The 27,402-nt window shown below is 35.7% G+C and overlaps 2 protein-coding genes across 4 annotated transcripts in view; one reads left to right on the forward strand and one right to left on the reverse strand.

Moving 5' to 3' along the window:
* COG5 (component of oligomeric golgi complex 5) overlaps nt 1–27,402 on the forward strand; it is a 194,637-nt gene that overhangs the window by 15,783 nt on the left and 151,452 nt on the right. The gene's annotated exons all lie outside the window — the stretch shown is intronic.
* GPR22 (G protein-coupled receptor 22) lies at nt 15,790–19,405 on the reverse strand. Its single transcript, XM_013946543.2, has 2 exons — nt 19,279–19,405; nt 15,790–17,368 (listed from the first exon to the last, which is right to left on the reverse strand). The coding sequence occupies exon 2, from the start codon at nt 17,341–17,343 to the stop codon at nt 16,042–16,044; it is 1,302 nt and encodes a 433-aa protein (XP_013801997.2). The 5' UTR covers nt 17,344–17,368; nt 19,279–19,405; the 3' UTR covers nt 15,790–16,041.

The following is a 27,402-nucleotide window of genomic DNA, read 5'->3' on the forward strand; positions in this document are numbered from 1 at the left end:
GTAGTGGGATGAGAGACTGAAAGTGTGAGGCTCTTCGCCTTGCAGAAGAGGGGACTGAGAGGGACAGTCAAATTCTTCAGATAAATAAAAGCTGTTTCAAATGAGAAGGAAGTAAATAGCTCTCAGTACCCATTCTGATCACAACGGAAAGTAATAGTCCTAAACTGAAGCAAAGGAAACTTTATGTAAAATGAGAGGAAAGTGTCTGCCAGGAATGATAATTTCAGGGGAGCTGTGAAATCTGGATTGGATTTTTTAAAGTCTTTTAAAAGCAGTTTAGGCAAACATATGTCAGGAAGAGTTTAGATACAGGTGCTCTTGCCTTGAAGCAGGAGGACTGAGTACGTTGACCTGCCACTAATCCTTCCCTTCTCCCAGAGATGTTACAGAGAAGTGTGTGCGTGTGTGTGTATGTGCATATGTGCGTGTGTGTGTGTATATATATATATGCGTGTGTGTGTATTTATACATTTAAAATATATATAACATTTAGCAGTCCAGCTAAAAAATAAGTTTGCTTCCAATAAGTTAGTTTGCTGGGCACCATGCCCAAATACCTCCTGGAATCTTAGGACAGTGTGACTGGAAGATTCATGTCATTACATTAGTTCAGCCTCTTCTTATCACTCCTTCAGATGAAATAGTAGATAAACTTCCTCAAAGACCTTCAGCTCACCCCTCTGATCCAAGTACTTTTGTTCTGAGTGCTCATTATATGACTGACATTCAAGTTAACTTCACACAGCTCGTCGTATTACTGGAGTGCTGCAAAAATTGACCTTCAAAAACTGTTATGTCAAAACTCTCTAGGAGAATTCATTGAGCATGAGAAGGAAGGAGGTACTGACTGTGTGAATGTAAATATCATGCTGCTTATTTTTTTCTTTTGCTGAGAAAGAAGGCAAGCTATCCATTTCCCAGAGCCAGCTGTTTTCAAGAAAAGTGTTAATTTACTCTTGTAAGTTTTTAATATTTGGGAATGATGATGAGTAGTGTTTTGTGTTTATCAAAATACTAAGCACTACTGGTCAGTATTCAGGAAACAAATAACAGTTCTGATTTGTTCAAACCATATGTATAACTCATTTTACTAGTAAGCATTTACACATGGCTGTTTTATGCCAGTTATCCATAGCTATTGAAAATTATAATTAACTGACCCTATTGTTTCCACAGAGTGCACTTGTTATGTTATACTTGTTATACATCTGTACAAAAGCGTCACTAAACTTGCAGGGGTACTCTGCCAGAAATAAGCTGTCTGAACATCCGCCATAGATACTGCAGTAGCTGTCTTTCACTGTCTTCCTTTTCTTTCCATAGCGTATTCAGAGATTCACTTGATTTTTTTTTTTCCTATTGCAAGCAAAAATTTAGAGTGTACATTTGCAGAGCTAGATCTTGTGCTGAACTAAGCTGCAGTTAAGCTGAGGAAGGACTCTGTTACTATCATGTCACTGAGCTCTTTGGCGGCTAGCACACAGAGCAGACAAATGTGTTGTTATTAGTATTGCTGTGCATAATTTCTCAAATAGGAATCAGCACAGATCAATCTGGAGGGAAAAATTGCTTTCATGGCACTTTTGCTTAGGGATTTAGATGCGTTACAGTTTACTGCATTGTGCAAGATCTGGTGTCCTCTAAAACAGTATAACATATGTCTGTGTAGCACAATGCAGTGTTCTGTAGGGATAACTGAACTAATTTGATTAATAGAAATTATATAGCCAGGCGACTGTAATGCTTTGCATGGGGTATTAGTCCTGCTGAGAATGACTGAACTATATTACCAGCTCAGAGCCATCTGCAGTATATTTGAATGCCACTGGTTTAGGTGGTATGTCTGCATCCCTAGCAAGTGCAAATATCCTGCTAAAAGGGTTTTTTTCCGCCCCTGGTGGCATTAGCAGTATCACTGCCAGACCTTTATTCGAATGCTGAAATTATTTGTGTTCGAGTATGCTGTCTTCCTGTAGTTTAGTGTAATCTCCATATTCTTCAATTTCATGTTGTCCATTTTAATTGGTTAATTTTGCCTGAGACTGTGTTACCATAAGATTGAGGTTTTTATATTAAAAAAAAAACAACTCTGCGCAAAGTTTTCTTTGTCAAGTAGACATACAAATAACTTCTTAGGAAAAAGCCTTAATACTTGCACCTTTAAAACAAATAGTCCTGAACTGTTTGGAAACTGAAAATTAAATTTTTTATAAAATGTTTGTCTTTTCCAAAATCAGACTTATGAAGGGTTTAAAATGAGAAATTGTTCCATGAACACAAGTATAAGAAGCCAGTGTCACATATGAAATGCACATGCAGAGTACAGTCTGAACTGCTTTTTTCAGCATCTCTAGTAAAAACTGAAAATGGTGGCCTCTTGTTTCAGTTACATTGTGATTAACTGTATATGATTAATGGTGCATTTAATCACAGAAAAATTGTATGCATGTATCAGGTACTATGCTTCTCATGCATATTGGTCACACTATCAAGATTGGATACATTGCAAAATAATTCATTATTTTTAATGTGATAATATTGATAAGCTATTCAATTTACATTCATACAACAGAGGTAACTGAAGTTACTTTAAATATTGAAAAGGAGAGGAAAACTTATTTGTAATGCTTTAATTTATTATGTTTAGAAAGATTCTGGTTTTATTAGTTAATCCATCTTTTCAAGGAAGGGAGTGCCATGAAAAGCTATAGATAATTTGTGCTAACAAAAAATCCACTTGGTTATTGAAAATACCTTGTTATTTTCTTAATATGGTTCCAGGCTTCATGTTTGCCAAAGTTACCATTTGATTCATTGTAAATTAAAGTAAAATGAAGAGCTGCTTGAGCTTCTGCTGAGTCATAGTGTTTCATAAATTATGCTGCGCGACCAAATATTTTTGCATAATGAACGTAGAAGCCTGTCCTTGTACTCCTCTCTAGTTGCTATACCACCCACTCATCTTTTTCTCTGTTTCAATTATGAATACAACAGTCTTGCTGTATGCCATCTTCTTCTATTTTATGCCATCTTTACCTTTTATGTAGAGGTAAGGAGCCTCTGGATTTTCATTTCTTTCCTATTGGCATTTGAAGTCAAGAAAGAAAAATTTTGATAGTATGTAACAAATCCACTAGTTTGAAGTATTCACTTGGAGATACCAAATTAATGTGCATGTAACAAAATGACTGTATTACAGAACTTAATATAATTTTTCATTAGTAAAAGGCTAATAGAGTAAGACCTCCTCATCCTCTTTGAACAAGGCAGACAAAATTTATAGATTTTTACAGTCTAATTGTTTTGCTATGCTTAGGATTCCTAACTTGGAAACTTGGTTAGGGAAATTATTTTATATAAGTGGTTGCTGGATTTTCCTTAACCTCTGGCATGCATTCTTTTTCTAAACATTATCAATAGAAGCCACTAAATAATTTTAGGCAAAAGAAAGACTAAGGGTGATTTGATACAAGGAAAATAAAAATTAATCCTGTTGGAATTATGTTTTTCAACATATGCCTTAAATAACAGAGCATGAATTTACATTTCCTCAGATTTTTTAAAGTTTACTGATTTTAGGTTAATGTGGCTATGATAGTTTCATTGCTGTCTCACTTTTTTCCAAATCCATAATTATTCTGATCTCCTGAAATTTAATTTTCTTCATGCATACAGTTCTGAAAATGAATCTGGGTATAACTGTAAGAGTGGGTTTTCTTGATGTTTAATTTCCTTTAAACAACCATAATCATGTTTTTAAATTTGCCATATTGAGTGAATTATGAAACTATTTTTCCATATTAGCATTAAGCTGGTTTCTGTTTTTGATGAGATTAGTCTTTTAGCTATAGCTACTTGAAGAATTTGATTTTGCTGTATTATTAGGCATTCAGGAATTTTAGTCTTAAGTATGTAGACCTTGTAAGAGGGGTATACATCAGATATTTTAAAATGGATTTGGTACTTGGCTTTTCTATCTTGAAGTGTTACCTGTTCCCAAGAGGCGTGTTATTGATATCCCATTAGCAAGATTGTGTCAGAAGTTAATTACAGTGGGTTCGAATTGCCTTTGCAGTAGCACCTGCAGTATTTCTCGCAGTTTTTCTCCTGGTTGCAAGCCCCTCAAAGACTCTCTTTCCAAGTCGTTGGTTTTCTCTTGCTCCCGTGTAGATGTCCCCACCGGTTGTTCGTTACGCTTCCAGGACACTTGGCTCTTGCAGCAACCTCCTTGTCATCTGCTACTCTGAATCTGATTGCTGTTATTTCATTACTAATATGAATTATGATTCTTACTGTCCTGGCATCTAATATAGAATAGAAGTCTTGGTTGTAGACCAGTGCTACGCTGAGCTAGGCTTCAATACAATCCAAAGTGAAATCTGGGCCTGACAGCTCGTTTATTTGCTTCTAAACATTCAGAGGACTCCAGTGGGGAAGAAATGATGGTGGACAAGAACTGAGGAAAGAGGGGGAGGTAATGGAGTACAAAAGAGTGTGTTCAGTTTGGAGAGGAATTATTGTCAGCAGTGCTGAGTAGCTGCACCACTAATACAGCTGATATGTTAATATGCATTTAAAGTCTTTTGTGTACTGTCCTGCGTATGAGGCACTCGGTGTTTGTCCTAGCAGCACATTCAGTTTTGTGTTTGTGACTAAGCTAACACTTAAACTCTGAAACTATAGTATTTTCAGTGTAATTCAGTAATGTGTCAGATGGTTTAGTGCCTTGAAAGCAAAAGGGGAAATCTGGGGTTTGTAGACTCACCTGCGTAAGATAGATTGAAACAGCAGGTTTGGGAATTTTGAAAGAGGAACTGGTTAGAAAGGAAGAACAAAAGAAGTGATGGAAGTCAGAGGGAAGCTGGGATTTTTTTTTTTTTTTTTTAAGGTTAGTGAATTTAATTGTGTATGACTCTAGAATCTGGAAACTAGACTTGTATTCTGTTTTCCCTCAGTATAAAATTCCCTTATTGCTTTCTTCTTTTTTCAAAGAATCCTTACTGAAGAGACAAGAATTATGCCAAGCCCATTTCTGTTTTGCTGGTAAGGAATACTTATTCCCAACCAGAAGGATAGTATCCCAGGTGGTAAGGGAGTTTGGGTCTTGTTTTTGCTTTATCCCTTGATCATGTTAAGTGTTTGAACTGCAAGTATTTTTGTTTGTCAGCTACATCTATATTTGGATTGTAGATATCAAAGGATTTGGAAGAACCAGTAACATAGGTAATCTTCTAGTTGTGAATGCCTGTGTTTAACCAAATACAGGAAAAATACGACTCCAGAGAATTGGACTGTGGAATTTATTATAGGTCTTTTGGCTTCTTCGAGTTTTGAGACAAAGTATTCCGATACTGGGTAATCATACTTTTTTGTAGATCTACATAATTACAACTAGAAGTGAAAGATATGGGTTTCTGCTTTCAGGTCACATATAAAACTTACCAAGAACTGAAGAAATTCCACAAGCTCTGTCTACCTTTGAATCTAGTAATTTGTTGTACACTGACTTTAGAAGTCTGTAATGACTGAAAAAAAATTGTATGCATGACAAAGATGAGAAAAGAGGCTAAAAGAATAACTTTTAGTTGAGGGAAGAGAAAAGAGAAGATATAGAGGTTAGCTGTGAGTCTTTGAAAGATACCTTTTTGTATCTTAATTCATCAATATGATGATTAAGTAAGGCAAGACAGATTTCATAATTCACAATAATAAGTGAATGCAGGGATATTGACAAAGCAGAGAAGTATCATCTCCAGATCTATAAATCACATGGGATTGTGTTCTCAGTATATTTCAACAGGTATGAAAGTTTAAGCAAGCAGTTAAGACCTGGGATTCAGAGTACCTATTACAAACAAGTCAGTAACAGTAAAAATCCAGTTCTGCAGACTTTGACACCATTTACTGCTAGAAAGATGCATGTGAAAGAGCACAAAACCAAGTCTTCACTTCCATTCTGTATGAAGTTCTACAAGCAAATGGCAGTTTTATGTTTCAGGCAGGTCTTCACAGGATCTTCACTGTCTGAAGATCTGGTAGGAATTGAAATTTATACCTTTCTCTGTTCTCTTCTTCCTTTCCTGAGCATTTTGGAGCCAACTTAACAAAATCTATACTTTAGATACTTGGAAATTCTGTAGTGTGCTGAGGGCTAGTCCTCCTGGTAGTCAGTGTAATGGCACAGTAGTTTCTGAGAGACCAGGCTCAGTAGTTTGAGTTCAAGCAGATAATCACTTCCTCCTGGGAAGAAGTGGAAACACTTCACATATGTCGTTCTCTTAGGTGAGCTTGGCTGAAGATTGCAGGAAGTCGTGTGCTTCTTTTTCTTTATCTATGGCAAACAGTGAAATCTGTTGTTTATTAGCCAAGGAAATAATGGCAAAAAGCAGTTCAGAATATTTGTGTCTCTGCTGAGAGACTGAAGAATTCATTGGTGCATAATCTGGTGGTTGTACTGAAGGAGAACATAGGTGATTTAGAAATAACACTTCAAGACTGTGCAGGTGTCAGAAAAAACAAAATCTGTTTTCTCATTTTGGACAACCAGATTCAGAAATTGTCAGTCAGAGTGTGAGAAAACAGAAATGGCGTATCCTAAGGCCAGTAGTAAAACATCACCAATTTCTGTCTAACACAGAAGTTGTTATAATCAACAGGAAGAAAATTATTTTGGATTCTCTTACGATAGATGAAAATAAACTTATCACTGTATATAGAAGCCGGTTGCTGCCAAAGGATTAGCGGTTGTGACCTCAGGCATAAGGCAGAAAGAACAGACCCAGTGTTTAATGTTTCATTTTTGAAAAGGGTTAATTTTCTAATGAGAGGATCTTCTTCTGTTCAGTGGTTTCGACAAATACGTTTAGACAAACTTGAAAGCTGAAAGCTTGTTAAGAAGAGTTGATTAAATTGTGGAATATTGGCTTTTTGGCTATTAAAGAACAGGGTAGTCCTGATTTAAGGCCCATTCTAGTATAGTGACAAAGCAAAGACAGCAATTATAATTAGAAAACAATGTATAAGCACAACTGGTATGCATTACAAATGTAGAAAATAGATAAGATAACCTTAAAGTACTCAGGAAAAATCCATGGCTTGCAGGAACCACAAAGATGCCTATCATGGAATAATCTTAATAATATACAGGTTTCAAGATTGTTCATATCAGAATAGGAGGATTTTTTAGTAAGTACTCTTGTTTTATATTTGGAGAGAAGTAGGATAATTTGTTCTATGATAATCTGAGGATACCATGTAATCCATCCACAACTTGGGAGGGTGTTATACAAGTGTACTAACTCATGGAGCCATTAATTTGTAACTTCTTGTTGGAGTTCTTAGGACACTAGGGAAAGTCCAAAAGACTTGTATTGTTCCAGCATTCAGAAAGAGAAACAGGATATTTCTTTTGAAATCACTTAGACTCCAAGCTGTTATAGGAAAAAATGGTAGATAAACTGAATTCTTTTGAAAGAAGTAGTATAAAACTGAATGAGTGATAGTCAAATACACTTTTATGGAAAATAGGTCTTGTCAAACAAATCTGGTTTCTTTGATTGCTTAGCTGAGTAAAGAAATTATATAGATGCATTACATTTTTTTTAGTGTATCATTTGTTCAATTTAGATGATTTAAGTCTCTCTTAAGGTATCATTCCCTGAAATAAGTCTTTAAATAAGCCATCTTCTCCTCACTTTACAGTTGCCCTATATTCTTGGCATATGCTTTCTATTATTGGGAGAGTAGGGAGAGAGGAACAGAGGTAAGGTAGCAATGGTTTTATGTGGATGCAAACCTCACATTAAGGCAGACTACTGGAGGAGAAGCAGCTGTGAGCAGGGTACCTCATGTTAATCATATATGCATACAATATTATTTGTAATGTATGATCCCCGTTTTTACAAATATGAAAATATGGTATTAGACTTCTGTAAAACATTGGAATCAGATTGCATCTGTGCTGGGAATGCTTTATTTGATTTTATTTCCCAATATTGATTTTATTCTAGCGTTCATGCAGCTACATAGGCAAATGTGTACTTTTGCATTGGTAGGGTGAAATGTGCTATATAGGTAAAAGCATAGTTTTGTGGATACCTGTGAATAAATGCAATTATATATGTCACAGTAGGAGATTAAATAGGCTCTTTTTCTTGAGAAGATTAAGATGGTAGAGGTGCATTCCTGGGGAGAAAATAAAGGGTCACAGAAGGGTTCTTTGACTAGCAGAGAAAGAAATGACAAGTGCTAAGGACTGGAAAGTGAAGTCTGGCAAACTCAAAGGTATAAAATAATTGAAAAACGGGAGTATGTACACAATTTTGTTCTAAGTCCTCAAGTAAAAGTAAACATTGGTTGTTCAAATCTTGTACATAATAACCAGGTTTATCCTGTTCGCGTCTAATTAAAATGTGAGCCAGTTCAGGTTAAAAAAAATCTAGACAAATAGCTATGAAAAGAAGATTGAAACCAATCTTTGCTTAGGTCCTGGATGGGAGCCAGTATTTCTATAACTTGTTTCTGTCTTGCCTTAAAGATCAGTGAAGATGTTGCTGTATGTAATACAAATTAATGAGTACTGTAGAGTAAGATTTAGTTCTTGCATGTAGGAAACAACTTTTAAAAATAGGCTGTTTCCATAAGAGTAGTTTTTCCTCTGTTTCATCTCATGCATATAATTTTCAAGTATTAGTTGAATCAAGTGTTTTACGGACTATAAGGTTTGAAGAGAAAAGTAGGCTAGTCTTGTTTGCCATGCAGGTTCAAAATATAGCATTGCCCACAGGCAGCAAATCTGGTTACTTTCTTTAATGTCTCAAAAGTAGACCCTCTTCAGCTGAAGAGCAGCATGGTGTCTTGTTTTTCTTCTTATCCATTCAGGGAAAGCCTTGCAGACCTAACCTTATTTAAAAAAAGGAATATCCAACTATTTTGAGAATGTGCTGTTTCTAAGGCAGATTGTCTACAGTTCCTAAGAAGCCCCTCTCTTCCCCCCCCCACCCCACCCCATTTTTAGCTGGCCTAACTTGCAGACTAGAGATGTGGTAGAAACTTGAGACTTTTAAACTAATCACAGTTGTGACATAATATAGTCTCAGTGACTGGATCAAAGGTTTCCCAGTTTTATTCCATCTCATTTAAACTGCTTCTGGAATTCTGCATTGAAAGCTGTACAGTTGTGGCAGGGTTTGTCCGAAGCCTCTGAATGCATTAATCGTTTTAAAGATGCCTTTACCTTGTATTCTTGTGCACTTTTTTGTGCTTTAGCCATCTTTTGTAAGATTGCAGAGGAACTATATAACTCCATTTTATATATATATGGGTGTATAATTCCATAAAGTAAAATTACTAAACTTAAATGTTTGTTCCAATTTAAACACAGAAGAGTCATATACTCAATTTGGAAATTTCTTACAGTTTGACGTTTGCATGGTAACTGCTCAGAAGATGCATATATAATTCAAACGGCACTGTTGGTTTTAGTACATATGAATATACTCCTAGAATATATGTTGTATCTGGAAAAAATGATCTCTTGTGAAATATTTTACTTATTGATTGCAGTAGCAACAAATATGTATACTAAATCTTCTTATTTTAGCTATATTATATTTCATATATGTTCAGCTGTGTGATATTTTGCTGGAAAACTAATTTCTTGTATTTTATGAGAGTTCTTTGGGGTTAGGTATTCAGTCTGTGGAAGCCTGTTTGTGTTGGACCACGTAACTTTGTTAAAACCTTCCCTCCCCCTGCAAATTCCTTTCACGTTTTTCCCTCGTTAGTTGTTATTCATTAACGGTTTCATGTGGTAGCTACTGGAGCTGATAACAGGAAAGATATACGCTCCTTGCTAAGGATGGTAGCTTACACAGCAGCGCTCGTGTTCGCCTCTCATTTTGTGATGGTACCTGCATGGCAACTAGCATTGCTCTCCCTGTCTTTCCCCTGCGGATGCCTCTGTGCAGTGTTTTGTATGCGCTGAGTTATCGTGGGCATTGGTGATCGTTTCCTAATGTGGGAAACTGCCCTTTCTTCCTACTTCCCTCCTCACTCTTTCCCTGGTTATTTGTGACAGGGATTTATGAAAAATATCTTGAAATGAGGTTTGGAAAAAAAACATGATACTAAGTAGCAATATGTTATCATCAGTTACTGTGCTTTTTTTCCTTACTAATTGGGTTCAGTTTGAAGTAAAATCTCACAACAGATTGTGAGAGTGCCTCGTACGGTTGCAAGTAAAGCTAGGCTAATACTGCTGCGTTATTAAAAGTCTCACATAGCCAAAGAGAGACAGATTTTACTGCAATAATGTTGTTTCAGCAGTGACATTGATCTGTTTCTCAGATACGGTATCGAGTTAAACTGTTGCAAGAGAGGGTAGGAAGTTAGAGATCACCTCAAGCTAACAGAAAGCCAATGGATGTTTCCGACGCGCAGCCTGCAAGCGAAACAAGGGCGCGCTGTTTGCCAAGGCAGCCCGCCCGCCTGCGATCGGAAGGAGCGTGTGGAAACGCATACAGTCAAGGGATACATTAATTCAAAATATAAAAATAAATTATGGTTAATAATTTCATGTTACAGACCTACCCCAGAGCTTTCACTGTAAATCTTTCTAATTTTTCTTTTCACTGAATTTCTTTTCTTTGTGTGGTAATTTTTTTATAAACTGGGAAAACAGATAATGCAAAATGCATTAAGTAAATACATAGGAAAATATTCCTTCTATTCTTACTTGATTTATAATTATTTAAGCTGTAATTTTAGCAAATAACATAAAAAGCTGTCTAATGATCTTTTTCTCTGTCAATTTACTACTCTGTAAAAGTAACTAAAATGAAATAAGTAGTTATTGAAAGCATACTGTGGTATTAAAACACCTATGAAGCATAAAGACAAACCGAAGTTATCTGACCAATATCCATTTGAGGGAGAAAATTACAACAGCATTTTTATAAGATTTATCCCTGGGAACAGACATCTAGCATTTTCTGTTTAAGTGTGTTCTTGGAAGGTATGTACTCTGTACATACGCTGTGATTAAACAGATAGTGGAATAATACACACTCTTAGTTTACCTGGTATTTGTTCCATGTACAATTGTTAAATCGAATCCTTGTAGGGGTTGATATTCATGTGGTTCTCCCCCCCTCCTTCTAGCAATTTTGGCAAAACCACATATCTCACTCTGCGTTTCAGAGATTAGTTGTTCTTGTTTTTTATGATAGTCTTTAAAAAAAAAAAAAAAGCTCCCCCCCCCATGGTAGATGCATGTTGTCCTCCACCTTTCCATGTTCCTAGTGACCATAGGTGTCTTGACAGTGGCACCCTCTGCCTTCGATCCGTTTGCTGTTGACCTGGACTCCCCAGGGACTTCACGTCTTTCTTCTTCAAAACTCATTGGGCACAAGTCAATTCTGGCTTTCCTATCACTAAGTTTGTATATCTGTTTAAAAATAAAAAAGCCCCAAACTCCATGTTTAATTCCAGTTTTTGAAGTGCAAGATTGTTTTATGAATAACAAAAAGGAGAAGGTAATGGCAGAGCCCGATTCTGCTCTCCTCGTGGTGGAAGACAAATGAATTCAGTGGTGTTACACCAGAATGTGTGAAGTGGGAGTGGGATTTGGCTGTCTTAAAGCTGGAAGGTTTTAAGACAGAAGCTGACTGTCTGTAGCTATATGTTTTAGGTATTTTGATTGAATAGTAGGGGAGGGAAGGGTAAGTTAATATATACTATATCTTCTAATACTACACTTTAACTTTGATAAAGAAATGCTGCCTTGCTTTAAAGGAGCTTAATGGCAGTTGGGAACTAAAATATTTTCCAGAGAAAACACACATATGTAAAATATTCAACCATTAAAGAATTCTGCTGCCCATCACACACACTGATGTTTAAAAAGAATTATTACATGCATCACAGTGTGATGCACATAATAGTTAACAGAGCAGAAAAAATCTTCTCTGTGTCCAGGTAAATTATGTATCCAAATGAATGTATTATTTCCTAAAAAAATGGAGAAGACAAGATATTTTGGTGTATGTCCAGTGGAGCATAGTGTCTGTTACTCTGGTTCAGATGCACCCTCTTTCTCTTACCAAAACCCCCACCATATACAAATGATATAGATGTTAATATTGAACTCCTCTTTTGATGGTTATGGGTCTATAATAATTATGTATAATATACATGTGTGTATTTATGAAATGATAAAGGAGGAGAGGTGTATTGATCTAATATGTATCCAGATGTATACATTTTTAATCTAATATATTTAGAAATTACTGAAGTGGTTCCTATTCTGCTGGCACTAACGAAGAAAAGACTTCTGACTATGTTAGCAGTGTCTTGTAATTCATAAAAATTGTTGAAATCTTGAAACTAGATATTTGTGTTATGTTTACATTTCTGTTCCACTGATTTGTGATGTGCTAGTTTTTTAAAGTGTGGTTCCTGAATATTCTAATAGATAGTGAGCCCATACCCAGCATTTTTATATTTTCAGTGTGGACTAATCACATTTTACAAAGTAAAATTGAATGGAGCTATGTATGAAGTTAAGATTAAAATATAGTCAGATATCAGTTAATACATTACGGACAGAGAACATGTGAAAACCGGTCATTGTTGCTTGAGTTTCCCAGATTTTTTGCTGGAATTAATATTTTGATAGAGTCCTATGCAATTCTGCTTGCCTTCAGCTGAGTGATGTGAAGTGTAACTGAACTAATGACTCACTGTGGTGAGAGGGTGCTTTTTAAGAATGTAGTGGGCTTCTTATTGTACAATACTGTGGCATGTATTTGCCCTTTTTTCTCTGGTGAGGCTGCCTAATTTTTGCATTGTTTTAGTCTTTGTCTGTCAAGCACCCACGGCACACCTTCACATCCCTCCTAAAATCCTGTTCTGTGTCTGTAGGATAGACAGTGTTCCTTCACTAGTTACTCCTATTTTGTCTTGTTTGTGTTAAATCTGTCGTCCTTGTGGTACAGATCATATATGATTCTGTTTTGTAATGACTGCTGCACGTATTCTTAATCATATTATTTTCTGCTCTATGCAGAGTTTTCTTCTGCAGACCTCAAAGTGTATTTCAACATTATGTTTAAGTTCTTTTTTTTTCCTTTATTTAATGAAAGATGAAGAATCATAAATGTAAAAATGAATTTCCTTATATTCTTACAGGAAATCAATGACTGTGATCTCAGCATAGCCTTTAATACCTGACTTAATCTCTTGCTCTAATTCCTGGACTATATTTTTGCTTTGTTATAAAGTATTGGTACACTGAATCTGACTTTCTAATGTTATACACACTGAATGTGTAGTACTGTATGTATGTAGTATGTATGTATATAGTTTTAGAAAGTAAAGTCAAATTTTCAAGAAACATGAAAACTGTTGTCTGAAAGCTTTTCTTTTAAGAAAAAATTCCAGAATAAGGACATGACCTACTATAAGCTTATTCATGGGTTGGGGTCATCATGATTTCTTTTTTTCTTCCTTTTAGATAAATGAATAGTATTTTTAATTGATATGAGAATGCTTTATTGGAAGATAAGTAATAAGTAATAAGTAATCAATTAAACTATATTATGCCATTAACCTTGTTAGACACCCCTCTTTCTCCTCCTGTTCATGTTCTGAATACAGAAGATACCTAGTCAGAGGAAGGAAGTATTACAAAAAAGAAAAAAATATTAGTTCCTGCTGGGGTTTTTTGGCTTGTTTCTTTTTAGAAGAGCTTAGTCTGAAATTTTTTTTTTTTTGTGTGTGTGTAATACTACAGTTTGAACATACGGGATTTCAAAAAGAATACTTCTTACATAAAGCCATTAAGTTTATGTCTCCCCTGCCATCACTCAAATAAGGTGAAGGATTTCAATTGCTGTTGTAAGCAACCAGGGATAGCTTGAATGAAATTTCCACTGCTTGTAAGTGGGTGCAGTTGAATGCAGATGATGTCGAACTAGCTTTTAGAACAAAGCCAATGAAATTATGTTTGAATAAATGTTGCACAGTAAATTAGATAATTTTAGATAATGAATTATTATTACTCAGATAATAAAACTTACAGGTAGAATTCGGATGGCTGTAAGTGGCTGGTCTTTGTTGGGTATGGAGCCGTAGTGTAATTTTTTTTTTTTTTTTTGGAAGTCCTCTGTTCTGGCTGATAAGCTAAGCCATGAGCCAAAGTAAATTAAGGTGCATTAAAAATGCTGCTTTTTTTTTTACCACAAAAATGTAGTTTTGGCAATGCAAATATGAATTAATTATTTAATGAGATGGAAAGTAGCCTTCTGTTTCCTTAAAACAACACACTTTTTTTTTTCCTTATTTTTCCTAGAAACTTCGGAAAAGTGCTTTGAAAACCCCCGTTTTCCATGTTTTCAGTCAAACAAGCTCTCATAATCAAGGATATATTTTGCCTTTTGTTTATAGAAGCCAATACTTACTTAGAACTGGTCTTTTAATTATGATGGTAGCTGGTAAGACACTGAGCAGTTTTTACAACCAGACAAGTAAAATCATTCTCTGTAATTGATTTTGAAGCTGCAACCTCCTACACCCCAACTAGTAACCACATCAATGAATGTAGCCACTGTTCATTGAAATATTGAATTTTTACAGTTTGGGATAGTGCAAACGACTCAGCTGAGCAAGCTTTTGTTTGATTGAATAACTTAATTCTTGCTTGCAGTGCTATGGGTGATGATGACTTCTTATGGTTTCTTGATTCTTCAATGCAGGTTTAAGATGAAATGGAAAAATAGGGTATAGAACGATGGTGTACAAATGTACCATGATTGTCCAGAAAATAAAGAAATAGCTTAGCTAGCAGTCATGGTGATTGGCTTGTGACAGTGCAGTTACATGACTAGAACTGAACATCACTGGAGGAAAGGGGAATTCAAAATATTACAAATGTTAAGCAGGGCAAAAAAATTATCTTACATTATTCTACTTATTGTGGCACTTGACAGCTGTAGCTATGTAGATAGAAGTAAAGAATGAAAAATCTTGGTGTAGAAGGCCCCTGTGTTGTGCTGCAGGTCCAGCTGCTAAGACCCTTCAGTGTTAAAATCTAAACATTTGCAGGGGATGGTTTGGTTGGTTGTTTTGTTTTTTAATATCGGGGCCAATAACTTTTTTGTCTCTCGGTGGTTTTGCCTTCATTTAGTATGTTTTCCCTCCTGTTTTCCCCTGTCCCTGACCCAGAACTCCCAACGGAAAAAATTTAGCTATGTAATTGTTCAGAATTGTTTGTTCTCTATACAGGAACTGTGGATCTGAGATTGTATTGCCCTTCCTAAAGAGACTTTTTAAAATACAGTCCGTGTCCCCCCCCCCCCCCCCCCCCCCCCCACACACACACACTTTACTTGCTCAAAAGTGCTGTTCAGTCTCTGGAGCAACATGAATATTAGTGCTTCCCCCCATCAAAATTAATCAGTTCTGAACAGTTAATTGAAGGATGTAGAATAACTGGCTTTCTTTACATGTGTGTAGTAATCACGTGCTGGAGAAATTTAAAATTAGTAGGCTATCTAAATGTGAAGTTAAAATGTGTCCAAGTTGTAGCTGTACAGAATTTGGGATATTTCTGATCAAGCCAGTTTATGAATTCAATTTTAAAATGTCATATCATGTGAAACATTGAATTTGTGCATTAGAAAATGTAGTATTTTTGTAGTGGAATTCTTGTTTAAAAATTCTTTTATATTTACAGAGAAACTGAGTCATACAACTATTTTTAAAAGTTTGCACTTCTTTAAGGCTATTTATTTTCTAAAAAAGAGGACTTGAATATTTTTGACAAATATACACATGGTGTTACACTAACAAACGGCCATGCAACATATATCTTACATAATGAAGAAATTGAATATACAAGACCTACTCTATTTAACGTATATATTGAAAATTTACAGTCTAGCCAATAGTTTTAAAAAAAAAAAAGTTTTTTCCTTATTTGGCAGTATTTTTCTACAGTTTGTTCAAATATTCCTCTCGGTGTGTTTTGGTGAATACTGAAGTCTAGTCAGTGACAACCTGAGGTACTAAACATTTCTGCCTTACTTCGTTGTCTTCAAAGGTAATCTTTTTGTTCCTTTTAGGCTCTATCCATGAGTTGTGTATTACAGCGTTATTCGGCATGGGATCTGCTTCCACTATTGAAACAACTCGTTTTTTCATTTTACTTTTCAGAACTTTCTGAAATTTTTGCCTAGTGAATGCATAAAGTAGAGGGTGAAATATAGTTGTTCCATATGCCATTACTAGAAAACATAATCGCAGCTTTACCAAAAGGTCACTTGGGCCCAAACATAAAATTGTAGTGTTTAAAACAGAGATTGGTGTCCAGCAGAGAAGAAATGTTGAAATAATCAAGAGGGACATTCTGAAGACTCTCTTCTGCCGCTCTCGTCGCTCCCGGTGCCGTTTTACAGCTCGGCGTAGGGCAATTATTACAGAAACAGAAGTCCTTACGCCAAAGACCACGTTTCTTCCTCCGCTGCTTTGTGACACATCAGTAGTCTCGTGTTGAGTGGTTAAAGAAATAGTTTTTTTCTTTCTAGCTTTTTTCTTTTGTCCTGTTGTAAATCTGGTGCCAATTCGAATATTAAGAGCCTGGAGGATTTTGGTGTATGTAATTAGCATTACTACAACGGTGAAGAAGAAGATTGGAATCTGAACGAGAAGGTGGTAGTACATTCCCAGCTCTGTGTGGTATTCATTTGTACTGACGCACAAAAGTGTCTTATTTTCCCAAGTACTCGCGCTTTGAAGACTGAAAAAATTGACTTCAATGAAAGGAATCAGGAAGGAAAAAAGTGAAATGATCCATATTGATGTCATTAATATCACAGCCCTTCCCATGGTCAGAATTCGATTGGCAGGTTTTACAGAGATATCGTATCGATCCAGAGTGATAGCGAAGACGTTGATTGCAGTTGAAACGCTTGCAAAAGAGACACAAGCCTCGTGGAAGCAGCAGATTAGAGCAGTGTTACTCTCCAGTGAAAGCAGAAGGATAACTATAGTCAGAGGAATACATCCCACACAAATTATTACATCAAGTACATGAAGGTTCATTGTAATTATGTTACTGACAGAATTGATTAAGTTGGATTTCATACAGTAAAGTACCAGCACGGTGAGGTTGCTGCCAAGTCCCAAAACAATTTCTAACATCAAAAATCCAGTGAGAGAAACTTGAAAGCTTAATGGATATGACAGTGGTCGGTACATGTTGGTGTCGATGTCGTCAAGGGCATCTCGAACTGTAATGTTAGATTCAGACTGCATGTTGAATTCCAGGATGGGGGAGAAACACATTCTTTTGTTGCAGTTGTTTTTTCTCCTGAAAGGTGAAATAAAATATGGAACTATTTGATTTTTAACACTTGCTGTTATTTTGGACAAACGCTGGGGAAGGAGGAGGGAAGAAAAGCATCTGTTCTTACCAAACTCTTAATTTACTGTGTGTTTAGAGCTTTAACTGACATGGATTCAAAAGTCTGAGGATCTAAAATAAGATCTTTCCATTTTAAAGGAAAGCAGGAGTTGTTAAAAAAGAAAAAAGTAAAAGCTTCCACTTATGGCAACAAAGCTTTATTTATTGTGATGTGGCTTTTACAAAGGGCTCCTTCATTGAATAAACTCTACTGTGCGTTGCTTTTGTGTTGGGTGTTGAGGGCCATTTTAGGAGAATGCTGTTAAGTATTAATAGATTAGTACTCAAGATCATTTTAAAAAGTCTCTTGTAAGAAAAGAGAGTGAGAGGAATGTGGAGCACTGCTGCTTTTGTACCTTCAAAAGAACATTTAAATTATTTTATGGCAATTTAGCAATCTCTCTTTTGGAGAATTTATAATAGTCTTATGGACTGAGACTTGAAGATCTTTAATTTTTGCAGAATTTTATAGAGCTTGAAGACTTCTGTTTGTTCACTTTTATCTTACTAGTGTGCATCTACATGTACGAAACCTATCACTACAATGAGTGAAGCTTATATAATTTTGAATGCAAACTTATGTAGGTTTAGGGTAATGGAGCTGATAATAAAAATGCTACCTTTCCTTCTTCTGATTTGAATATTCAATGTCAAGAAATTGTATGAAAAGGAAGAGTATTTCATTTTATTTCAGCATAGATTTAGGGAGTAATTTTAGAAAAAATATTTAAATATAAAATTGTCACTTTCAGATTTTTTTTAAATACTGTAATCGGATCCAACAAATTTGTCTGTTTTATGTTTATCTTGCTTATGAGTAAGTGAGATTCAAAAGAATAGCATTTATTGCATCTAGGTGACTTTTATTTTGTGGCTGCATCTGCTTTGTTTTACACATGCCAACAGGCTGTAAGCATAGCACCTGCTTAAAATACCTGACACTTGTATTTATATTGTCAGCCAGTACTTGAGCTTTTAAGAGAGGTTATTCAATAGCTTGTTGTGATACTTGAGATATTTTTAAGTAGGCTTAAATTTAAGAGGGGATGTGTTTGGCATGAAAACAAATTTAAATGCAGAGCTTTGTTCCACTCTGAATACATTAAAAATGGATAGCACTAAGGAGAACAAAAATTAGCTCCCCCCCCCCCTTTTAAAAATGAAAGTATGAATTAAGCACATTTGGGATACAAATATGCAAATGGGTCTTATCTGCAGTTCTAAAAACCTCAATTGCACAATACTATTAATTGCAAATTGTATGATGAAAATTCTTGGTATGCTTCACCAGCTATTTCACGTGTGCCTCTGGTGTTCTGATTCGCATCTCTTGTATTTATTAGTTTCAGGTGTGAAATGAAACAAGAAATATTTCAAAAGCTTTGTTTAATTTCTAATTTAGGCAACCTCTAATGGGTTTCTATTAAACCCCAGGAACATGATTTCCTCTGTGTATGTTGTCCTAGCTGCCAGTGTATTTCAGAACCCATTCCAAATGCATTACTTGATAAATTGAGTTATTTTGAATGTGTAAAAGCCAGGATGCAATCAAAAGCAGATCTGCTAAAACAAATGATTATCTTAACTCTTAATGTTAAGCTAACTGAAATTTTGTGAAAACAAAGTTCAAAATGCGCCAGACCTCGTAAATAGACAGATTAAACATCACATCTTTGTTGCATTGGTTAGATTTCAGGTAAATAAAAGGAGAAATATCAAGGTAGGCAAACAATTTACCAAACACATTGCCTTTCTGAGCAGTGCCTGTCCCTTGTAAATGTTGAACAGAGGTTGGGTGCATGCAGCTTCTGACCTACCTGTTTTCTGTGCCTCAAGGGCCTTTCAGATCGTTGTAGCAGCTTGTCATAAATTGATACCTGGTGTCACTGACAGGTATTTGACATGCATTTTCACCTGGCAACCAAGTTGTAGCTGGGCTTTGTTTCATTCCTTGCAGAATTTTTTTTCTTTTTTTTGTTCCAGCACTTCAGCAGCAAAAATTTTTGATTGAACATAGGGACTTCTTAATTGCCTGAGATACTTCTACAGACCAGTGCATATTCTTTGTGTCTGTTCTGAGTTTCAAGCCAGCAATAAAAATAAACTTTCTTTTAAGTGATGTTAATTTCTTTTCCCAGTTGCATTTTGTGGGAGCCTATTTTTATTTTCCAGGATTAAAAAAAAGAAAAAGATATCTGATCTCTGTGTTCAAAGTGTACATAGACATCCTTTAGTTAATCTGCGTATTTCTTTCTGTAAGACTCCTGCTCATTACTTTTGAGTGATGGCTTAGTCAAAGAAGTTGCTATACATCATAAAATCCAGTTCATGTGCTTTGAGAAAAAACATGAGTTACCTAATTTGGTTTATTTTCGTTAAAGGAGAATACATAACAGATCATAAAATTGAGAGAAAAATATCCATTAGTCATTATGACAAATAAGTTATTTAATGAGTGGTATAGAAAAAGCTTGATTAAACCCTTGTTCAGCTTGCTGGTGGAGTATGCACATTCTGCTTTGGGGAATTCATGTTTCATTGTTTCTTCATGCATCAGTAGTTTCCACAATTCTGGTTTTAAATTATAAATCCCTCTTTAAGAAATGCTCACCATTTTAAGAATCAATCATTACATTCTTCTTTTCAAAAAAATCTGAGCAGATGTATTAGTCTTCTGTGTATATTGTTGAAGCGTCGTGCACTTAAGTGGTAATATAAGTGTGTTCCATGTTTTGTTTCTATTTCCTTTTATGTCCTAAGAATACATTTTAGGGATGCATCCTGATGCTTGCAGATCATACAGCTAGAAAGATACCCGGTCAACTGCATTCTTCATATTGTCAGTTGTAAAATTGAATTTAGTTGCTGCATGCCCTTGTGAAGGGGAAGAAAAAAAAAAGGTTAAAAGTAGGGTTTATAATTAAATTTTTCTTTTATATAATGCACTTACTTCATGAATAAAAGATATCTAAAACTAGATCTTATAGATTACATTAGAAAATCTGTTTGTGTGTTCACTATTTCCTAATAAAATCAACTCATTCTGCTGTCACCTTGTATGCTTTTCGGACAAGTTTCCTTTTGTCCAAGTAGTGCAGCTTACAGAAAGCCCCAGCTAGAAGTAATAATCGCTGGACATCTGTGACTAGAGATAGAAAACAGAGTCTTCTAGCTCTTGTGAGCAGCTAGGTTTTACATATGTCTGTCCTCTTGTCATCAAAAGAGAAATTGAGCAGAGTCTTTTGCTTTATGGGAAGTATGGTTTTGTTCAATTTGCACACTGTTAAAATTTTCTTTCTTGGAATGAATGTGTTGCAAATTGATGTTTTTAATAAATGGTTTAAATGTACAGGATAATGCAAGAAATAAGTTTAAAAAAGGGGGAGGGGGGATATTGAGCAAGTCAGAGATTAGTCATATTACCCAACCTTGATAAAGCAATAAGTATACAACAAATTACAGACTATCTGTGATCCTTCAAGGAATAAGTGAATAAATCTGTAACATATTTAACTGCCAATATTTGGAAATAGTGCTGAGGGAGAAAAAAATATTCCTGTTTGCATTTGCTTTTGTTTTTTAACAGTATGTTAGCTTAAACTGCACTGTCTTTATGTTGTATGAACAAAACAGATTCTTAATATTCTACAGGACTTTCATACAAAATAACATTTTTCTACCATTGTGTTTTTAATGGGGGAAAAAAATAGCATTTGAATAATATTTCCTGATCTCAAATACAACAAGATACTAGTGCTAAATGTAAGCCGAACTTGATATCTTCCTTTTTTCCTCCAAATTTTTTGTTAAACGTTGCTTATTCTGCATACCATAATAAGGAACAGATCTTACCTCCACTAAAGATTTGATAAATTCTCGATGCAGGTGAAGCAGTTCCAGGTTGGAGGGATTCATTTTGTTCACTTGTTAGCAGAGTAGAAGGGAAAGAGGGTAATAAGCATATCTTCAAAAAATGACCTTAATGAAAATTTGTGCCTGTACTGTGCCATTGTTTCAGCATACTGCTAATGTATACAACTGGTTTAGTTCTGGTTTAGAGGCTGCTGCAGTCTCCCACTCTTCCTACTGTAGAATCAATAAGCATCTGAAAATACATAATGAAAGTAATTTAACATACTGAAGGCTTCTCGTCTCCAGAGACACCACTGAGATTCAAGCTTTCAAAAAAAGAAAAGCTGTGCTTCTGAGAGGAAAGCTTGCAAGGGGCAGCTTTTGCAGAATGACAGCCTACCTTGTCGCTTCTCCTCACTGCAGAGAGATGCAGTGCATTCACTAATTTTGATTGGTCAGTGATGTTGGGCTTAAACTGTGCTTCATATATGGGATTGATTTCCCCCCCCTCCCATTTATATAAGGATCCTTCTATAAAAGGACTAAATTTACAGATGATTTATGATTTCTAGATTATATTAAGGGTATGCCGGTTTTATTTTTACCTTCTCACTCTTTACTTTGTATACACTGAAACCACATGACACTAAAAAAAAAAAAAAAAATTAAATGTCTATTACTTAGAAAGCTTCCAGTGATTTATATTTGAATTTGCCTACTTTGTTTGTGATGTTCTTTGTTCTGAGAACATCTGTGATGTAAAACTGCCATGTCTTTTCTGTGAGCCATGCTGAATCTCGCCCGGTATGTTTATATGCAAGTCAACATTTAGGTCTTGTCTAAAAAAAAAAATTATATTCAGGACAAGTTGACACCTGCATGTATATCAGGATTCATGTAGATTATCCGTACCCCTAAGATGGGTTGTTAATCCAGTTCAGTTCATGAATCAAACCCAGCAATTTTCATGATCCATCACTGATACCATGTACAATGCATGTATGGTAGTGTAGTTTGATAATGATAATTTTGTTGAAATGCTAACTCTTTAAAGAAGAATCTTGTATGTTCTACATTAATTTTTCTGGAGGTTTCACAGGTTTTTGTAAATATATGTCTTGTATGATATTCTTGACCTTCACTTTGGAGGGGTTGGGAGTTGTTCTATATTTTCACTTTTTGTTTCATAATCTATTTCTGGATCTGTTCTAGCAGTATAAACAGTGTTCACAACCAGATAATGAGGAGGAGGAGGAGAAGTGTAGCATGCTGTCAATATTAATTAGTACTAAAGCTATAATAAACTTTAGAAATTAGATATACAACCCCAAATAATATTTTTTAAATTAGCTTGCTAAAGCAAGTATTTTAAAAATATCTGAGTATAAAATGTTCTGCTGGTAATTATCCATCGCAAATAAGTATGGAGATTTCTGCGGCTTTTTTAGGATTTTAAAATTAAAAAAAATTTATTTTTTGAAAAGCTTGATAAAATACTAAATGTTAAAGCATGGTTCATATATAGCAGATGTATTAGAAGGGCAGTTTGGCTCGAATTTTGGTGGGAGTCACATGTTTTTAAGTTGTGAATGCAATTATAAAATGCAGTTGTGTAACTTTTTTTTTTTTAATACTTTTTTTCTCAGATAATTGATATATTATTTATCTACTGGTAACAACATACTTTCTTTTTTTAAATGGCTATATATTTATCTAACTTTCTTCCTATTCCCTACTCTTTTACCTTAAGAAAATACCTAAATAAAGATTGCAGAAACTTTGAATAAACATCACAGTGTAGCCAGCTGGCACCTAGTGAGTCTGAAGAGCAGCTGGTCAAGCTCTTTGAACCTTCTCTGGTTCATTTGCCTCCGAAGAGCTTGACACTGGTGATACCAGCATAGCTCTTAAGGTAACATGAAAAAGAGGTTTCCTAGAGTGAAGGCATATATGCTAATGCATTTAAGAGATTTATTTGCCTCACTTCAAGTGTGACTGAGGATAGGTAGGGAAGCCTGTCTAAATTTAAACAGATGAGTCTCAATCTCACTTTCCAGTTCTTCTGAGTGTGCCTGAACAAAGATGGGACACTGGATGGGCTGTAATGTTAGAAAAAGATGGAATCATGGAGAAAGATGTAACAGGATTTTGGATATAGTTTGATTATATGGTGCAGAATGAGGGGAAAAAGTAAAAATTATCTATATTACAGGAGGCAATAATGGCAAAAGACTTGATCTGCAAAGAGTGTTTCAGCAGAACGATAAGGAGTTGAGTTTTGTTCATATCAAGCTTAAGTTTTCTGGAGGGACATCCAGGAGGAGAAGCAGCACCATATGGAGGCAATCAGGAGTAGGTGGATGGATAGACATGCTCACAAGCCATTGCTGTACAGATGCTAGTTAAGATGGTGTGAACAGATGACATCATCCTCAAAGGGTAGATTGGGAAGAGTGAGCAAAAAGAGCCATGTGCAGACACCCAACAGAGAAAGAAAAATGTGCTATCCTTATACCTGTTTCTACATCAGTACAGAATGGATGAGAAGGAAATAGCCTGACTGGTATTTTGGTGTGTAAAAAATGGGGTGGAAGAGTAATCAGAGGGTACAAATGTAGACGAACATCAGGAGTCTTAAACCAGAAGATTGGTGATGAGTCTTCAGACTGAGAGGGGCAACACAAGGTGGAGAGGGAGGACCCAGAATGCGACAGAGGATAGGACTGGGAAGGGTTTGTGTTGTTGTGTATGGTGTAGGGAGAGAAGAAATGTGGAGAGGCAGGAGTTTGAAGCAAGGTGGAACAGAAGGGACCACAGCTGTGTGCATACAAAGAGAGGCTGGATGCACCAGGGTAGAGGCATCCGTAATTGCCATAGCATACACTCCTGTAGTACTTCAAATTGAATTCAGGAGTCATAACAGTCTACTAGTGTATGGTTTTTTTTCTGCTTTGCTGAGAGCAAACAGTTGGAAAGTTGTAGCATATTTGTTGTCTTCTTCTATCTTACCTGTTGTCTTACTTTCTACACGCTGGAAGTAATGTCCTAAAATCCACTGTTACTGTGTTATGAAATGGTGATGTGTCATTTGTAGATCTGGAGGTGTAAACCCTGCTGGTGAGTTGGTAAGATCACTCATAATCCAGCTTGTTGTGGTGCAGGGTTTTTTTGGTTTTTGCTTGTTTGTTTGTTTGTTTGGTTTTTAAAAGACCGCTTAGGCTCACAAAGTCAAACAGTCATAAAGTAAGCATAGTAGGGCTGAATTAAGTGATTAATTCTAATGTTTTCCATTAGAGTTCTTGATTTTGCATCTTTAGCATTCTTTTAGCATAGCTTTTGGATTTAACTTTACATAAACCTATCATGAACTGTCTAATGTTCAGGTGACATGGAATAGACACTTTCTTGAAAGTATTTATTTTGGGAAACTGTGTCCACTTCCTTCCTTTCTTCTCCCCCCCCCCCCCAGGTTTTATGACTATCTTCCCTAAGTTCTTCAGCAGCGTTCTCTGTTGCTTTTTTTGGACTGTTGTATCTTGGTTCCTATTTTGAATGTTGCAGCTCATTTAGTGGCTGTTTAGAATCCTGGTGATTGCAGGTCTGAATTTCATCTGCTCTCACTTGTGCAAGAGACTTGGGCTCTTAAATATCACAGATTTTTCAGTGAAGCATAATTTCTTTAGTGCTTAAGCCACTTTTGAAGATGAATATTGGGTGCTTTTGGAATTCTTGCCCTAGAATTGTTCTTCAGCATTATTTACCCAATGCACCTGCAAAATCTGAGCTGAAAAGATCCTCCAGTACTTTTCACTTCTTCACATTAGGCAGTGTGATGCTAGATTAGGGTTGGCTTTCTACCTTTGAGTTAATGAAAGCCACTCACCCGACATACTAACTTTGATAATTATAGGTATGTTTTTGTGACCTAAGAACAGTGTTGCAATTTCCTTGTTCACTCCTTTTATAAAACTCGTGATGATTATCACGTTCTAGCGTAGCTCTCTTAGATTACCGTTTGCATGGGTTCTAGCAGTTAGTGATCCGTATCTAAAACTTCTTACCTAGCTGCTGCTTAGTTTCCTCAACACTCTGTTGCAAACAACATTTTTTAAAAGTTGTTGAAAATTCAATGACTTTTACAGTATTAGTGAAAATTTAACAGTGGCTAATAGCAGTTTAGGTTCAGAAGTTATACTGACATATCGTTTTAATGAGTTTTTGTCAAGGTGCTCTGTTTTGCCTGGTGCTGAATGTTTGGCTTGCTGGCCCAGATCATGATGCAGCATGCTTTTCTTGTTAGGTCTGAATCTGACTGCTGTCTAGTATATAAGCTCTGGTTGTAGTGATTTATTATTGTTTAGAAGGGATATGCTGCACAGATAACAAAATTTCCCCTAGAATTTGTAGATAAATACCAATTCTGACTCTGATAGTAATGCACTCTCTTCTTTCTCTTGACACACGTACTTTACTATCTCATCTGTCTAATCTACAGTGAGCTGTTCTAAGACTGTTATCCCTCTATCATCTTTTGTAGTGTAGACTAATATCCACAAAATCAATTTTCCCTCTGTGTCCTATCCGTAATGTTTATTTTCTCTTCTCCGTGATTGTTGATTGCCACGCAGCCTGCTTTGTTTTGTTATTTTTAGAATGTCTTATATAGGATTTTTTTTCTTTTTCTTGGCATTTCTAACTTACATTTTTCACTTGCCGGGAAGCAAGTCATTCCTACCTGTGTGCTCTTGTTGATCTCAGTTTCTACATTTTGTAGATTACTTTCATAGGTTTAAAAACTTTGGGATTTTCCAACTGAATTATGTATATTTTTATTTTGCTGCTTATGTGTGTGAAGATGTATACCTTCTGAAGTGATACAAGGACAAGTACTATGTATCTTCATTTTCGAGATGTAGAGTGAATGTTAGCGTAGCCGTTTGAGCACAGAAGAAATGTCTGCTTATGCTACAAAATAAGTATGTTTTGGAAGGTGTGTGTGTGTGTGTGTGTGAGAAACAGGCATGGATTATTTGTTCATTAATGTGCAATGTTAGCTGAACTGTTGACCTCTTCAGCTCTGGAAGTTCCTATACTCACAAGAAAATGTGATAATTGGTGAGTTACAGAATTTCCTTTAGCAATTAATACTGAATATATCTTGTTACGGTTTTGCAAAATGGGGTGATACCAAAGAGGAAGTACAGAACCATTGCTTGTTCTTGCTTATACATAGAGAAGGTATCCTTTTTCATAACGTAACAGTGAACTTGGTTTAGTGATGTAGCTAGGTCATGATCTTGGCACGTTATTGCACAATTATTTAAACATTTGATTTGAAAAAATTGAATAACTTATCCTCAAGAGGGAAGTATGGCTGGTAAATTCAATAGCGTTTTGAATAACATCAGTGTGGCTCCTGGTTTCCTCCATGAAAGTTGCTTTGTTCTACAGTGTAAGTATTCACAATGAATGGTGCCATATCTTCTAGTAGTTACTGGCTAAATTTTAAATACTCACTATAAATTTCAAGATAAATTTTGCATCAGTGTTTTCTTTAAGAATTACAATATTATTGTGAATTTAGTTTTTCCTTCATTAAAATTTTGCTTTGAGTACTCTGAGAGTTTGAGAGATTTCCACTCTTACAAATTGTTCGTAGTTTTAAGTTGGCAACCATTACTGAATTTTAGTGAGGGTTTTTATTATTATTGGAAAGTCTTTTGGAGCTCTGTCATGGGCTTGGTACGTCATATCTGTTGTATTGTTTCAAACAAATAAACCAAAAAACCCACCTGCTTGCATTATTTCAGCTTGTAAAAGTGTGCCTGAAAGAGGGTTGATTCCATAAATTGGAAAGCAATTTAATGTGATAGCTGAAGAATCCTAAAGCTAGGAAGCTAATGCTCTGTGGCTGTAGAATGAGCAAATTCTATGATGGTTAAAAGTCCTGGATGATGGCTTACCTTGCTTTCATTAAAATACTTTGTGTGTTGGAAGATGTTTCCAACAAGGTTGATGCTTGGATTGGTGCATGGTCTGGCATTCCCAAGCCCTAGGTCATGACTGCATGGTGCCAGGTGCATGAAAGA

Source organism: Apteryx mantelli, chromosome 1, assembly GCF_036417845.1.
Source record: "Apteryx mantelli isolate bAptMan1 chromosome 1, bAptMan1.hap1, whole genome shotgun sequence".
Taxonomy (NCBI): Eukaryota; Metazoa; Chordata; class Aves; order Apterygiformes; family Apterygidae; genus Apteryx; species Apteryx mantelli.